The sequence below is a fragment of the Natator depressus genome, chromosome 10, assembly GCF_965152275.1.
Source record: "Natator depressus isolate rNatDep1 chromosome 10, rNatDep2.hap1, whole genome shotgun sequence".
Lineage (NCBI taxonomy): Eukaryota > Metazoa > Chordata > Testudines > Cheloniidae > Natator > Natator depressus.
In genome coordinates, this window is record NC_134243.1 from 42,155,283 (window position 1) to 42,171,881 (window position 16,599).

General features: G+C 47.8%; 1 protein-coding gene across 1 annotated transcript in view; it reads right to left on the minus strand.

Annotated features, from left to right (window-relative positions):
• Nucleotides 1–447: 447 nt before the first annotated feature.
• ARIH1 (ariadne RBR E3 ubiquitin protein ligase 1) overlaps nucleotides 448–16,599 on the minus strand; it is a 112,277-nt gene continuing 96,125 nt past the window's right edge. The window contains exons 10-14 of the mRNA XM_074965877.1: nucleotides 16,171–16,301; nucleotides 16,006–16,063; nucleotides 6,685–6,945; nucleotides 5,679–5,791; nucleotides 448–2,541 (exon numbers count right to left, since the gene is read on the minus strand). Of these exons, the coding sequence (XP_074821978.1) occupies nucleotides 2,457–2,541; nucleotides 5,679–5,791; nucleotides 6,685–6,945; nucleotides 16,006–16,063; nucleotides 16,171–16,301 (648 nt within the window). The 3' untranslated portion in view covers nucleotides 448–2,456. The remainder of the gene's footprint in view (nucleotides 2,542–5,678; nucleotides 5,792–6,684; nucleotides 6,946–16,005; nucleotides 16,064–16,170; nucleotides 16,302–16,599) is intronic.

Consider the following 16,599-nt stretch of genomic DNA (forward strand, 5'->3'; position numbering starts at 1 on the left):
TCAGACTGGGCAAGGGACTCTGCCCAGCTGGCATTACTGAAAAAGATAATTTTCAATAAATATGGAGAATTAGAGTATTGAAAGCTGGGATAAAGGGTCAGCAAGTGAACAGTGACAGACAGCCTATGCAGAACTTAAACACTACATGGGAGATGGTGGTTTTAATCAGTTGTCTTAAATGAGGTCTACAGAGATCAAGATTTAAGAACACAAATCCCTTCATCTTTAGGAGCTGAAGTTCTTATGTGTACATTGGGTTTCAGGTGATGGGACAGTAAGCAAATAGGATAAAACCTGACCCCTGGAAATTTCAACAGCTAACTGAGGAACATTTCTTTTCAGGGGACCCCCCCCATCCACCCACCCAGCACAGCTAGCTGTGCCCCTCAGTTAGCTCCAGGTGGAGATGCTACTTTAGGAAGCATTTTGATTTACATTTTTAACCTGAAATATAGATTTTGGGTCTGATGTTTTCAAGAGCCAATGAATAAAGTTTGGGTGGCAGAGAGCTGCAAGGATAGAGCAGTTTTAGAGAAGTGAGGCCAGATGATGTCCTCGTTGTTGTGTGCCCAGCCTGTCAGAACAGAGCTCTTCACTGTACAGACATACACCCTCGGATTAATTTCCCTCAGAGCAGCCTTCTAAAGAAAAGGGTACAGGACACAAGTTGTGAGGGTGCATGCGGTCATTCTGCTTCAGTGCAATTCTGCAAGAGGGCTTGAGGAAAACAAGCCCTTTCAGGGGAAGCTGATGCACAGCAGGAGTGGAAGTGCAAAGCTAACCTGCTGTAGGTGTCAGCATTTAGCAGCATCCTCTCCAGGGGCAAGAAAGCTGAAGGAAATGGCTAACACCACCTCAGCAGAAACTGGTGTTTTATATTAGGGACCTCTCTGTAGACTGCCTCAGCTACCCCTCTTTATTCCTTCCCCCTTCACTTGGTAGGTTATCAGCAAGCTTTTAGAACACTGGCCTGGTGAAAAATACCACAGAAGGGATTCCTATACAGAAGTAAATTTAATAAAACCACCACCAATTGTGTACTTTAACATAGCTCTTGTTACAGAAATAATAAAAATGGACTCAGTAGCTAAAACTCATTAGTTCTTACCCCTTTTAATTGAAAAAATATCCCAATGATTTCAATTGCTACTGCACTAGATGGAGTGTTTAATACTTGCCAGGACAGTTTGCCCAATAACTGAGCCCAAAGAAACAAAGACAATTCCACCATCTTCCTTTTCAACGTCACGATTTGTAATAATGTAAGTGAAACTTAAAAACAGCAAGGAATGTTCCATTTGATAGCTAAAGGGGGAGGGAGAAAAGATCCACAGTTGAATTCTTTCAATGCTCTTTAAGAAGTGGCGTAAGAGAGAATCCCCCTTTTCCTCCATCAAAAGAAAAATTCCTAACACACACTTCCCATAGATTTGAACATCAGCCAGGTTCAGAGCGCACGTCCTGGGTGCATGGGAATGGCTAGGTCTGATTTTGGTAACATTCTGGGTGAAAAAGACACAGCATCCTGAATCATAACATACATTCATCTCTAATGAAATGCACACCAAGTTAATCAGTTTGCATTAGGAGCTGGAAATTTGAAGGGGTGGTTCCGTTGCCAGCAATGGACACACAAACCATGGAGGCCAGGGAATCAAAGATGCAGGAAGAGGAAAAACTAAACTTCTCAGGTAAAAACCTTTAAAAGAGTCACTACACCAACACACGCTTCCCCCACCCCAATCCCAGGGCTAAAAAAAAGCAAACAAAGAAAATGCACAGCAAATAGACATAATCTTGAAGATTTTTAAAGAATAAATATTTTTTGTAATTAAACATTATGCAAACACGTGCCACGCTTGCTCTTTGTCCATGCATATGCGCTATATACAATTTTGAAAAATACTGTGTTGTCCTCTTTTTGTTTTAAAAGTCATATACAAAGTTTTTTCCTTGCTGTGTACCCCCCTCCTCCCCTCCCCGAGAATCATCTTTACAATGAGCCAATCAACATTCATTCATGAACTTGGGTGTGTGAGAGGAGGAGGGAGAGGGAGAACCCCTTACCAAAGTACATCAAAATGGCTGGTTTGGACATGAAAAGCGGTGTCAAGAAACTGGTTTAAATTTCATCTGTACTACACACAGGAAAAAAAGAAAAAGAAAAAAGGAGTCGGCTTGGAGAATGAAGCTACGTTACAAGTTAAAGTTGGAGGGTTTTTTTAGTGCGTCTGTCACACTCTTATTGGCCGCCTAGAATACTGTTGTACAATGGTTTATCTACCTTTTTTATTACAATATAATTTACTTAAATTTTCTGTTAGCAAAACAGAATCCCGTACTACAGACCCAGCGGTGTAATAGGCATAGTGCCTCTTTTTGTGTGTGTTTTGTTTTAATTGCATGAGCACTCTAGATGGTAAAGTTTTCAGAGTTCATTTTATGCAGGGCCAGTCTCAGTCCTCAATGTACTCCCACAGGTCCTTCTCATAGCCTTCATGCACATGCTGCAACAAAACCCTTCGTCGACTCTCGCAGTATCTGCAGCAAAGGGGGAGAGCACATTGAGATGCTGGTTAGGAATTGCATGTACACAAGTGACTGTCATGCTTTGACATGGTTTGATAAGGCCTGGGAGTCAATCAAGATGTCTGTGAGGTACACATTATAAACATGCGTAATATAGTGCTTTGATCTGCAGAGAAGGAAGTCATTTGCAAAGCTAGCTCAGCATTATCCCTATTTTACAAGCTGAAAGATGGGCACATGGAGGGGTTGTGTCATACCTACAAGCACATCACAGGTTAGTGGCAGAGCTGGAAACAGAAGCCAAGTTCTGCTGACTCAGCATGGTGCCCTAGCCACTGGACCACATTACAATGACAGACGAGAAAAGCCAATATAACACAAAGACAAGGTCCAATTTTGTTCAGCTCCAAAACAGTAAAGATGGAAGCAATAAAGACAAAGCAATGGCTGGTTACCCTAGCTGGACCAAGAGTCTGTCCTAGGAATCACAACCGCATGTGCCTGAAAAGTTTACCCACTATGTCTTAAAAAGCCTCTCCAATCTGCACACATTCAAAACAGGATGTTTTCCCTGTTGGTGAAGCAGCAGTTAACACCGATCCCAGAGCTAGGTACACTCCTATCAATATCAATGGCATTGGGGCAAAGCAATGAATCAAAAGGAATCATGTTCGTTTCAGATGTAGTAGCCAACTAGAAAGATAAGAAATAAGTCTTCAGTGTCCCTTTAATGCTACTTATTGACACATTTCTGGAGATAATCCCTGTTCACTGGCTATGCCAAGTTCTGCCCTCTGCCCCCTCGCACTTGCATGTTAGGGACAAAAAAACCTTTACTCCATTAATTGCTTCCCAGTACAGCAGGTATGACCATGTCACTAATTCCATGGCTAATCAGTGCAGCTTGACAGCACAGGTGGAATACCACCAGCAGAAAAACAATTAGCTGAGCCAAATCCATTCAGCTTCACAAAAATGTTGAGCTGCAGTATGAAAAGCTAGAATTTAGGAACTAACTCATGAGTTAAAGGCTCCCACTGAGGGTAGAGAGGCATGTGACAAGGGCTGTAAGTTCAGTTTCCAGGCACATTTGTCTGTCAGTGTCATCTGAAGGGCTCTCACAGCTGAGTCTTCTGCTCCACAAAAGCAAAATACCTCTCGCCCTAGCTAAGGCAAGATACACATTAGCAGAGGGGAAAAAAGTTGTCTCGTAGGTCTATTGCAGGAATCTTCAAACAGCCAACAATCCTTGATTACATATGCTACCATACCTAGGAACAAGAGGGAAAGCCACAGAGTAGCAGCACTCAGAATTGTCTTGCTTTAAATTACAGCCTTAACATTAACACTCAGCATCTGATCCAGCTGACAGATTTATTTGAATGAACCTATTCTAGTTCTTCCCATTGGTATCAGCTGTTGGAATGTAAATCATAGCACAAAGTCCCACTGATTTAATGGAACATGTGATAATGGAACATGCACAGTAATTGCTTTCCAATCTTCGGTTATTTTGCTGGCTTTTTCTAACTCCTGTTTTCCAGAAATGTCATGGGCATCACAAGCTGATAGGCCAAAAACAGCTAGAGCTGAATGAACAAGGTGGACATTCATTGGAATTCCCCAAAGAATTCTTTAAAGCTGCATGATTAAGGTAGTATCTGGTTAATCAAGGACCTGTGCATGCTTGGAAGGCCACATGGTCTCCCCAGAAATATAAAGGCGGGTTTGGATGCTGCGTTTTCAGGCAATCCAGACCATGTTTAGTCTTAATTTGTCTGTCTGTTTTGGATAGTTGATAACAGAATAAATTTTAAGAGCAACTGCATCAGAGCCAAAGTAAACAGCCTAATGACAGAACAAGTTAAAAACTACTCAAAACCAGAGAGTCTAACGGAAATGTTCCATTCTAAGTAGTGCTGCCAGCCACTACAGGAATGGGCAGAACCTCAATCATACGATCATTAGTGTTTATATTCACAGGGGAAACTTCCTAGTCAGTAGAACTCCTTTTACTTGTGCAGTGGCTTGCTTTTCCTGCTAGACATATCAGACATTTAGTAACTCTGGCCTGTTGTCTTAGAACTGAAGCCCATAATACTGTAACCCATCTATGTTTACAGTTTTTATATTTCCATATTGTAGGAGCACTTCCCAAGGACTTTCAGGAGCAGTGGGATAATGTGCCCTTTAAGCCCCATCTCTCTAAGAGGCAGTAGTGAGGGAGTACATGACTCTCCCCCTTTTCTTGCATGTTGCTCTTCTCTCACTATAGCCTTGAGGTGGAGGGATAGCTCGGTGGTTTGAGCATTGGCCTGCTAAACCTAGGGTTGTGAGTTCAATCCTTGAGGGGGCCATTTAGGGATCTGGGGCAAAAATTGGGGATTGGTCCTGCTTTGAGCAGGGGGCTGGATTAGATGACCTCCTGAGGTCCCTTCCAACCCTGGTATTCTATGATTCTATTCATTGGTTAGCTTACAGTCAGGGAGAGCAAAGATGCAATGGAGTCTAGCTGCCCAACTACAAAAACATTTTGGTTGACTCATCTCAGGGCAAAATTATTGGAAAACAACATTAAACCAACTCATCCCTCTCCCTTCACTACATATGAATCTTCCTTGATCTTTTTCAGAGCCTCCTTCCTTGCACAAACTGCATGGTCCAAAGGCAACCACACTTTACAGAGGAGCCTTATCTACACTAGGAACACTCTGAAAGTTTCCCACCACTGCTCAACAGAAGAGGAGTTAACAGTGCTGAGAGTCCTGCTGTGGGCTTCCCTCCAGCACCACAGTCAGTTCAACTTGCTCCCAAGAGGGCTAGATGACTATGCTGTAAACTGTGCTGGCAGCCTGTCTTCACTAGGAATCCCGCATTGCTAATACTTGCTTGGTTTGTGTGTGTGCAAGAGATCAGCCTTCTGCTGCTTGACTAGCTGCTGGTCAGAGATTGGCTGCTGATCAAGAAACAGGGCAGAAAGCCAACAATGAGTGAGACTCTCGGAAGGGATAAGGTCCGGGAGAAACTTGCGGCCTGGCTGTTACACATGCACTCTCCACAGGCTCTTACCTACCAAATCAAAAGTGACCTACAGAGGGATGATATCAGGGTCTGTGCAATATATGACATACACTCATTTCAAAGTGTACCTGTACTTATCTTGTACTTTCTGCTTTATGTCTTGCAGCGAATCTTGGGATATATCTCGCTCCAGGTACCCAGAAAGCACCTCCGTAGCATTCTCTAAGTCTGCTTGGTTATTCTGCAAAGACAAAGAGACCAGTTTTTTGTAGACACTTCCTCAAATCCTCTAGAAATCCTGACCTAAACGAGAAACAGGTGGGGGCAATTAGGTTGGATAACACTTCAGAGAGTGCCCCTCTACAGATCAGAGGTGTGAAGGAGAATTCATTTCACAATTCAACCAAAAGTTACTACAGATATTCAAAATTTCCTTTACATTTTTTGACATAATGCTTGTTTCCTGGTTTGGTTTTTCTTGCAGGGCAAGCAGAATCCTCCCCCCTCCCATCCTTTGTACATCTAATTCCGCTCAACACTAACATCATCTTTGCTGATATGTCCATAATCAATGACAAAGCACAGCTTTGAATATTGGTCTTTTACTCTACACTCCTTCCACGGACTGTAGGGCCATACAGCATTTTGCTTAGGTCCTGCATGAATAATGGTGTATGGTTTTAAGTTAACAGCCACCACTGCTTCTATCTATGTAGCATAGACTCAGGGACTGTTTTGGCTTTTGACCACTATTTTACTGCTACTGTCCTGAAACCAAGCAATATTGGATAGATAATGTTAAAGCGAAGATCTAGGTGACACTTTCAACAGATCAAACCTAAAACTTGCTTTTTGTAGGTCTCATAATACAGTGATTATTTTATAGCATGAGACAGCAGTTAGACAATGATTTACAGTGCCAGTTTACTTTACTTTCCCCTTTCCTCAGCGGGGAATGCTTCATGTGATACTAGATGACCTCTGATTATTACAGCCTCACCAGCACTCAAGAATACTCAATAAACCCACATCTGTATGGCCTCTGAGTAACTCCTTTCCACGGATCAAGTCCCCCCATGGTACCCAGTAGTGTTGCTTGCTGGGAGTAAGGAGTACAAAGTGTATTTTCCCTACCTCGAAGATAATGGACTGATTATTCTTTTTGAGGTAGAAGGCAAAGACATAAGTGTACATGAGTGTGGCACGACACTGGCAGAGGACGTCAACTGCTTTCTTCAGGAACTGCACCTCGATCCACGACATGTTGTGCTGCTGCATCTCCTCCATTTTCTGCTTCACCTGAGCATAGAGTTTGTGCTCAAAGCGCAGGCTCTGCATGTGGTTCATATAGCGGTTGCAGTAGAACAGGTACCTCTGCAGGGCTGCTCTGGATCGCTGTGTTAATTCCCATTAGGGAAAATAAAATAAATAGTTACAACAAAGTAATGGCTGAAAACTAGGAGAGAACAAATAGTCTGAAGGAATTCAACTCTGACCAACAGAACAGAGCTTCCCTTCGGAAGATGTTTTTGCGCCTTTCAATAGATCAGGCTCAGATGGGACCCTGGCACCACTGAAACACACCCAGTCACTGCGCAGGTCTAAGTAAGCAGGTCCACACCCTCTGGGGAAAACCAGATCAAAGAGGGCGTTAGCACTGCAGGAGGAAATCCCAACCCATGGCATCTAGAAGAATAATTAAACCACACTTCTAAAATACAATCCATTTACAGTACACAGGCACACCTGGGTTGTCATGCCAAGCACTGAATGAGGCAGGAAGAAGAGAGGAGAGCATGGAGGAATGTGCTACTGCATATGCACAATAGCAGGTTTAATTCTGACATTTACTAACTGCTGAGTGCTTGATTTTGCTTTAACAATCCAATGTAGATTTTTGTAGGTTTTTAAAAAGAAAAAACATTCTATTTTGCACAACTAACACCCTAGCCCAATTATCAACAAGGTTTGAACTCTGGACCTTCTGCACCTGGGCTAATAGAGTAACTTCAGTAGCTGTCAGCAGGAGTAGGTTGTTATCCTCTATGGAACAGCCACTGAAGGACAATGAACACCACATTGAAGGCAGTGGGTTATACATGCAAGAGCTGCCCCATTTTACAGACAGCACAGCCAAGTGCAGATATGGCAGCTTCTGGGAGGCAGCACGGTTAAGCAAGTGAGACTGTGTTCAACTATGTAGGAGATAATGGGTCTCTTCCCAGTTCTGTCAGAAGTGACCTTGTGTAATCTCAGGGGAGTATGAGGCTTTGCTCTTAATAAAGTTTGTGAAGGGTACAAAATTAACACCAACAACAGTCAGCAAGGAAAAGAGTTACTTTTTCCGTAACTGGTGTAACCACGTGCACTGGTGCCGGAAGCCTTTCCCTTAGCAGTACCTGTATGGGAGTGCCCCTATCCACCCCTGGAGTGGCACCTCCATGACGTGGTATAAGGAGAGCCGCGCGTTCCCCCCACCCTCAGTTCCTTCTTGCCAGACAACTCCAACAGAGGGGAAGGAGGGCAGGATGTGGAATAGACATGAGCAACACATCTCGAAGAACATCAGTTACAGAAAAGGTAACTGTCTTCTTCGCGTGATTGCTCATGTTTATTCCACAATAGGTGATTCCAAACTATATCTGTTGGAGGTGGATAGGAGTTCACAAACTCTCGGGACAGAGCACAGCCCTGCTGAACCCAGCGTCTGGGAGACAATCACACAATGTGAGGTGAATGTGTGAACTGAAGACCATGTGGCATCCCTGCAAACGTCCTGAATGGGGACATGGGCTGAAAAGGCAGCCGACGAGGCTTGCACCCTAGTTGAGTGTGCCCTCACAATCGATGGCAGAGGGATTCCCGCCAGGTCATAACAGGTATGGATACAAGAGGTGATCCATTTGGAGAGCTGCTGAGTGGAGATTGGCTGACCCCTCATGTGTTCGGCCAAGGCAATAAACAACTGCAAAGACTTCCTGAATGGCTTAGTCCGCTCCAGGTAAAAGGCCAGAGCCTGTCTCACATCCAGTGTGTGGAGGCGGCACTCCTCACTGGGTGCATGGGGCAGAGGCCTGGCAGGAAAATGTTGTGACCCATGTGGTAGGCAGAGACCACCTTCGGGAGGAAGGAAGGATGTGGGCAGAGCTGGACCTTATCTTTATGGAACACCGTGTATGGGGGCTCGGAGGTCAGAGCCCTGAGTTCCGAGACCCGTCTAGCAGATGTGACCACCACCAGGAAGGCTACCTTCCACGAGAGGTGCGACCAGGAGCATGTAGCTAATGGCTCAAAGAGGGGACCTGTCAGCCAGGCCAGCACCAAGTTCAGGTCCCACTGACGGACTGGGGGCCTAACATATGGGAAGAGACTATCCAATTCCTTAAGGAATCGGCCAGTCATAGCATGGGAGAATACCGCGTGCCCCTGTACCAGCGGGTAGAAGGCTGATATGGCTGCCAAGTGCACCTTGACCGACGAGGGCGCCAGGCCTTGGGCTCTAAGGTAAAGGAGATAGTCTAAAATGAGCTGGATTGGGGCAGCCACAGGGGAAACGCCCTGCTCAGTCGCCCATTGGGAAAACCAAGATCACTTTGCCAAGTAGGCTCGATGTATGGAGGGTCACCTGCTTTCCAAGAGGACACACTGAACCCCTTCTGAGCATGCCCTTTCCTCCCAGCGTAACCATTGAGCAGCCATGCCGTGAGGTGTAGGAAGTGACCCTGGTCCTGGGAGAGCAGGTCCGGGTGGGACAGCAACGGCCATGGCGGAGCGACCACCAGGCTCGTGAGGGCCCCGTACCAATGTTACCTGGGCCACGCTGGGGCAATCAGGAGGACCCGGGCCCGGTCCGTCTTTATCTTTTCCAGGACCTTGCCGATCAACAGGATCAGGGAGAAGGCATAGAGAAGCTGGCCTGACCAGGATACGAGGAAGGCATAGGCCCATTCCCAGCCACCCCCCGGAGCAGAACTGGGGACACTGGCGGTTCTGCCAAGTCGCGAACAGGTCCACCTGGGGAGTTCTCCACTCTTGGAAAAATCTGTGCATCCCCTCTGGGTGTAGAGACCACTCGTGCTGAGAGGCGAAGTCTCGGCTTAGGCGATCCACCCAGTAGGTGGCAGGACTGTATGCAAATGTCATGGGCTATACTGAAGTCCCACAGCCTGAGGGCTTCCTGGCAGAGGAGTGGGCCCCGCCTTGCCTGTTGATGTAAAACATCAAGGCCGTGTTGTCCGTGAGAACCCTGACGACTCTGCCCTCCAGGTATGACAGGAAGGCCACACATGCCAGCCGGACCGCCCTGAGTTCCTTAACATTTATATGAAGGGCAAGGTCTTGCGCAGACCACAGACCTTGGGTCTGAACATCCCCCACATGGGCTCCCCACCCCAGGTCCGAAGCACTGGACACCAGCTCCACCGACGAGGGCCTGCCCCTGAACGGGACCCGGCGGAGCATGTTCCCCGGGGAGGACCATCCGTGTAGGGAGGCGATCACCGGCTCGGGCACAGTGAGGACCTTGTCCATCCTGTCTCTGGCCTGGGAGAACACCAAGGCCAACCAGAGCTGGAGGGGCCTCTTCCTGAGTCTGGCGTGGCGAACCACTTATGTGCACGCCGACATGCGACCCAGGAGCTGGAGACACATGAAATTTTGTGACTGTATCGACGAGCCCTTTCAGGGTCTCAAATCTGTCCAGTGGGAGGGAGGCCCTGGCCAGCGTCGCGTCCAGGACCGCCCCGATAAACTCTATGGGCTGTACCGGGACTAACGTGGACTTGGTGTCGTTCACCAACAGGCCCAGGGTGGTGCACGTGGAAGGAGGAGCACCATGTGATCCCGCACCTGCGACCGGGAACTGCCCTTGACCATCCAGTCATCCAGACAGGGGAAGATCTGGACCCCACAATGTCTGAGGTAGGCTTCCACCAGAGACATGCACTTTGTGAATACCCTGGGAGCAGTGGACAGGCCAAACAGGATGACCGTAAATTGGTAGTGCTCCTGCCCAACCGTGAAACAGAGGAAATGCCTGTGCCCCTTGAATATATGAATGTGGAAATACGTGTCCTGCAGATCGAGGGCGGCGTACCTGTCCCCGGGATCCAGGAAGGGGATGATGGAGGCCAGAGAGACCATGTGGAATTTGAGCTTTACCACGTACTGGTTCAGGCCTCACAGGTCCAGGATGGGCCTGAGCACCCCTTTGGCTTTCAGGATAAGGAAATAGCGGGAGTAGTACCCTTGCGTTTGAACTCCGCTGGCACCACTTCCACCGCTCCTAAGCCAAGGAGCTGCCCCACCTCCTGCTTGAGAAGGGCCTCGTGAGAGGGGTCCCCAGGAGGGATAGGGGTGGAGGGTGGTTGGGTGGGGTAGAGGTAAATAGGAGGGCGTAGCCCCAGGAGATGGTGTTGAGGACCCATCGGTCCGAGGTCAGCCGCAACCATTCCGGGAGGAAAGCACACAACCGGTTGGAGAAGGGAAGCTTTATTACAGGTGGATCCCTGGTGTGAACTGGTAGGTCGCCCCCGGACGTCCCGTCAAAACTGACGTTTCCCCGCCTGTTTACCCTTGGAAGACCCAGGCTGTGGGGCAGACCGGGACTGCCTCTGTGGGCGTTTCTTATAGTCCTGCGACTTTTTACAAGTATTTAGAGTGGATGGCCTGGGTGGGAACCTGCTGCAGCTTAAACTTAGGTCTAGCTGGAGCTGGAACATAGAGGCCAAGTGTCTTAAGCGTAGTGTGGGAATCTTTCAGGCTGTGCAGCTTTACGTCCATCTGTTCCGCAAACAGGGCCTTGCCATGAAATGGGAGGTCCTGCAAGGAGTTCTGCACCTCACTGGACAGCCTAGACAGCAGAAGCCACAAGGAGCTTCCTCATGGACACCGCAGAGGCCATGGACCATGCAGCTGTATCTACTGTATCTGACACTGCCTGTAGGGTTGCCCTGGCAGCTGCGGTACCCTCCTCCACCAGAGCTTTGAACTCCTTCCTGTCACACTCCTGGAGGGAGTCCTCGAATTTGGGTAGAGCGCTCCACAAATTGAACTCATACCGATCCAGGAGAGCCTGATGGTTTGCCACCCTTAACTGGAAACTCGAGGACAAATAAACCTCTCCCCCAAATAAGTCAAGCTCCCTGTGGCTGACCGACTTGACCACCAGGGAGTTGGGGGCAGGGTGGGTGTACAGGTATTCATGCCCCTTGGCAGGCACAAAGTACTTCCGTTCAGCCCTGTTAGAGATGGGAGGCAAGGAAGCCAGGGTTTGCCACAAGGCGTTTGAAATTTTTGCCACCCCTTCGTGGAGTGGGAGAGCCACTCTGCCCAGTACTGAGGCCGACAGAACATTGAAGAGGGAGTCTGAGGGTTCCTCCAACCTCCTCGGCCTGAAGGTTGAGGCTTGATGCCACCCTTTTCAGTAGTTCCTGGTGGGCTTTAGAGTCCTCCTGCGGTACAGAGGGATGAGGGGTCATAATCGCCTAATCAGGGGAGGGTGAGGAGGCGGACGCAGTACTCTGCGTACCCACCGGTACCGGGGGTCCCACCACTCGGTAGCCCTCTGGTCATGGATGCGAAGATGCACATCCCACCGACTCCTTCCTAGGAGGCTGCGAGAGAGAGGTCAATGGCTGTTCCAAGGCTCCGGCCACCGAGCGAGCCCTGACCGGGGGCTGCGTCGGGGCCACGGGGCCCATTGGTACCATGGTGCCAGCCAAGGAGCCCAGTGCCACTGCACATGCTCTGGTATGGCGGAGCAGGCTGTTCAGCCTGACTGGCCTGTCCCATTGATTGGCGGCTATGAAGGGAGGCCGGGATGGCATACGACCTGTCGCTGTCCCTGTCACTGGACCAGGAGGAGAGTCGTCGTTGGGAACGGTGCCGACCACGAGACCGCAATCCTGACATGGAGGAACGGTACTGCAGGTAGAAGCTGCTCCACAATCTGCTCCAGTGGGCGGATCCGTGACAGCGAGGTGCCGGTGATCAATGCCCAGGACTGCGGGAGCGGTGCCATAGCAGGGTCCTGGAGCGAGACGACGAATGGGAACAGCGTCGATGTTTGTGTAGCGACTGGCTACAGCAGCCCCTCGGAGACGAGGGCCTTTGGTGCCATCTGTCTCAGTCTCAATGGGGCCCGCTCCTCGAGGCAGAGCGGTGCCTGGAGCCTGTTAGTCAGAACCCAGCCAGACAACCAGGTAGGGGTTGACGATGACCGGCGTGGACTACGCACGGGGCAGTCGCTGAGCAGCCAACAGCGTCGGGAACATTCCCTCTACCGCAAACAGTACCGAGCAGGGGCGACTGTAGAGATCCCAGTGGTGGCTTGCCTCTGGACCGGGGAGCCAGAGTTGGTGGTCCCCGTGGTACCGGCAGGGACATAACGTCCTGGACCGCTTGCAGGGCCTCCGGCGTGGAGGACATCCGGACATCTGGGGAAGCCTGCTCCAAATGGGCTGGGCTACTCCGCTCAACCTGAGTTGGAGGCCTGGAGGCCAATGGGGACCAAGGACTGCCCAACATGGGTCTAGCCTCTCCCCTGGTCTTGCTCTGGTGCCGCAGCGGAGAAGGCCTCTTCTTAGCCTTCTTGGCATGCCCCACTGATGGGGAGTGGTGCCGACTGGTAGATGGCACCGAGGGGTTGCCGTGCACCGACACCATAACTAGTGCTGACTCGGAGCGGCGCACTGGAGTTGCAGTTAACGCCGACTCCATCAGGATAGCCCCGAGCCGAATGTCCCTTTCTCTCTTGGTCCAAGGCTTGAAAGACCTGCAAATCTTGCAGCGATCACTGAGATGGGTTTCCCCCAGACAGCGCAAACAATCTGCATGCAGATCACTCACTGGCATCGGCCACCTACAAGTGTCGCACAACTTAAAGCCCGGACCCGGGTGCACTAAACTAAACCAATCTGACTCCTTCAACTACAAGTACTACTACAATGAACAAACGAGAGTTCTAGAGGAAAGCTGCAGACAAGCTGGAGCAGAGCAGTTCCAAAGCACCTTCACTGGCAGCTGAAGGTAGGGGGAGTGCGCAGCGCCCCTTATACCGTGCCATGTAGGCTCCACTCCAGGGATCGCTAGGGGCACTCCCCTTTGGGTACTGCTAGGGGAAAAACTGCCAGCACCAGTGCACGTGGCGAGCATGCACACCTATTGTGGAATACACATGAGCAATCACTCAAAGAAGAACATCACTCTAGAACCTCACTTGCTCCAAGCCAAGTGTATCTTCATTTAAGTCAGTGGTTCTCAACCTTTTCTAGGTCATGACCCACTTCAGAGTTTCAGAAGGTGCGGGAATCAATTATATTATATTATATATAATATATATGAATAAGGGGGAGGGGGGGACCCCCAGGTTACAACAGAAGTTTTGGGCCTCCCACTCCCATCTAGTTATGGGAGAGGGAAGGCGGTCAGAGAATTCAGGCCTTAAGTCAAAAGATATTGAGATCGACAAGGAAGAGGCCATGTCAGCAGCAGCAGAAGGAAGAGCAGGGGTGTGTCCCCAGCCAGAGGTTTTGTTGTATGCACATGTGACCACAAGAAAATGTGGGGAGTAGAAACCAGGAGTGGGAACTTTGTTCAGCATTAAATATTAAACAGGCACCCACCTTGTCCCTACAGCATTAAAGACGCTCAAGAAAGGCAGGCTAGCCAGCCAGGGTTGGCCCTAAACAGTTTACTATCCTTCAAAGCTCATTTTATCCAATCCCTTAGTGGATTTTTGCCAAGCAGCAAAAGGCACCCCTTTGACCACAGGGCCATCCCCTGGCAGATTTCAAATCCCTGCTGCAAACCAAGAAGACATTAGAGCAGCTCAAAAAAACTGCCAGAGAAGTTTTGATAACAGGAAGAGTTAGGCAACTGTATCAGAGGAGTTGTTACAACTCATCTGTATTGATCTGTATTGTATTGTTATGGGTCATCTGCTATTACATACCCTTTAAATGGCACTTGAGAAGCAGGCATACAAGTTTTTGTCATAAGACCTTAGTTAGCATGCATGTCCTTACAAAGCCAGTTACCTGTAGATGAGGCACAAGACTGCGTGCATGCTGGCACCCAAAACACAAAATCTAAGGAAGAACTTTTTTATTATTTATTTTTTAAAGGAGGCCCTCTGTTCCCATTGGATACCTGAAGATATGTGCCCCCATTTCAACCTTAGCTCCTTTGTGGCCACTACTGCTTCTAAGTGGAAAGTAAGATTGTCACTCAAAACCCCATCCAGACCAGAATGGTGATTAATCTTATCTCTGTCTCAGCATCACTGCTAATCCCTGCCATTCCATGCTGTTAGACCCACAAAGTAAACCCACATCTTCTGTACAGTTGTTAGACGCGCGATAGACCATTGGGATGGTCAAAATCATCTCCTTATGGACATTCAACAATTGTTTTCAGGAATTTAACAGGAAGTGATACGCTATGGGGTCATTTCATTCCAGTATGTGTGTACAGCGCAGCACACAAGGGCCTGATCCTGACTGCAACCTCTGGGTCCAACCCACAAAGGAAATTAATATCCTAATTAGAACACTGATTTACACCCTTCCAAGTTAAGTGCTGGTTATAGGTTACTACAATGTGGTTGTAAGAAACAATACTTATGACCAAGATTGATTGTACAGCCAAAAATATTTTTTTTAAATTACATTTTGAGATTAGCAGCTAGAGATGAAAAATTAAATCGTTTCACTATACTGATATTTACACTATATCAAGGAAAAACCTGATCTCAGAGTATGGGAAAGAGGTGCATATATTTAGTATGGAGAAATGCATCACTGATGAATAGTACAAGCATGAATCACATGCATCCTAGTTTTCTTTTCACTGGCAGATTAGCTGAGGTAGTAATGACATGCACAGGATAAATATGATGTGCAGAAGATGGCTTATTATATACTTCAGTACACGTTATAGCCATTTGTAGTACAGGGTGTTTCAGGAAATATGCTAGTTACCAGCTATAGGAATACTTAGCCAAAGTGGGTGAAATGAACTGCTGCAATCTGCTGTATACAGGGTGCAATCCCTCCCTGTTTGTGAGAGTCCTCCTGGTTGTACTACCCATATTCACACTACAATGTTTAACTCAGCTGCAAGTATACCCAGGACTTCTATTCAGTGAGCCTGCCTTTCACGAACATCTCAGTGAATGTGATGCATGCAATCAACAAACCAGCAGGCAACAAGAATGACAAATAGCACAGTTTAAAATGTTCTGAGGACATTGTACATTGACCTTATCCCAAAAGGAAGATTTCGTTGTTGTGATCGAATTTAAATGTTTTTTGGAGGTTAACTGTCAACCTTCACTATTTGTGTATTTTAACAAGAAGTAACAATATATGGTATTTAAAGGTTTACGAAGCCCAAAAGAAAACGTTCCTCAAAACTAGATGTTCTTTCAATGCCCACCAAGAGTTATGTACTCACCTCCTGTGCATCTCTTGCTGCCTTTGCATCATCCTCATTGTAGCGATTACAGTTGTACCTGGAAAAAAAAGACAAAGACTGAGTTCATGGACTGAAGTTAAAACATGTAGAATGTTGGCAATATAGCTGCCCTATCCTTCCACCAGATTAAGGTTCTAAACCTACCAGGCAGATCCATGTGGCTCCCAAGGACCAAGACACACCCAGCAGAACTCTGCTTTACAGTTCTGGTTCCGACAGACCATGTGGTTGCAGCCTCCATCTTTTTCAATGGTCACATGGCATTTTGGGCATTCCTGTGAACAGAACAGACACTGCGATCAATGTTAGAAGCAGGACATCTGCTCAAATCTTTCCGATCTTGTTAGAACACAACACAAATATGGAACCTAATACAGCCAACTTGGTTCACAACAGAACTGTGAAAAATTACACGCCCTCAGAAATGAAATGGGCAGGAAAAAAGTCAATATGATCCTCTTCCCTCCTGAGTCAGGCCCCAAGAAACTTTCAAATACTGGAAAAGGCATAACTATAAAGCTTGAAGAATGACTAATCCGGTTACATGACTAGTCACTGTAAGCTGACTTGCCA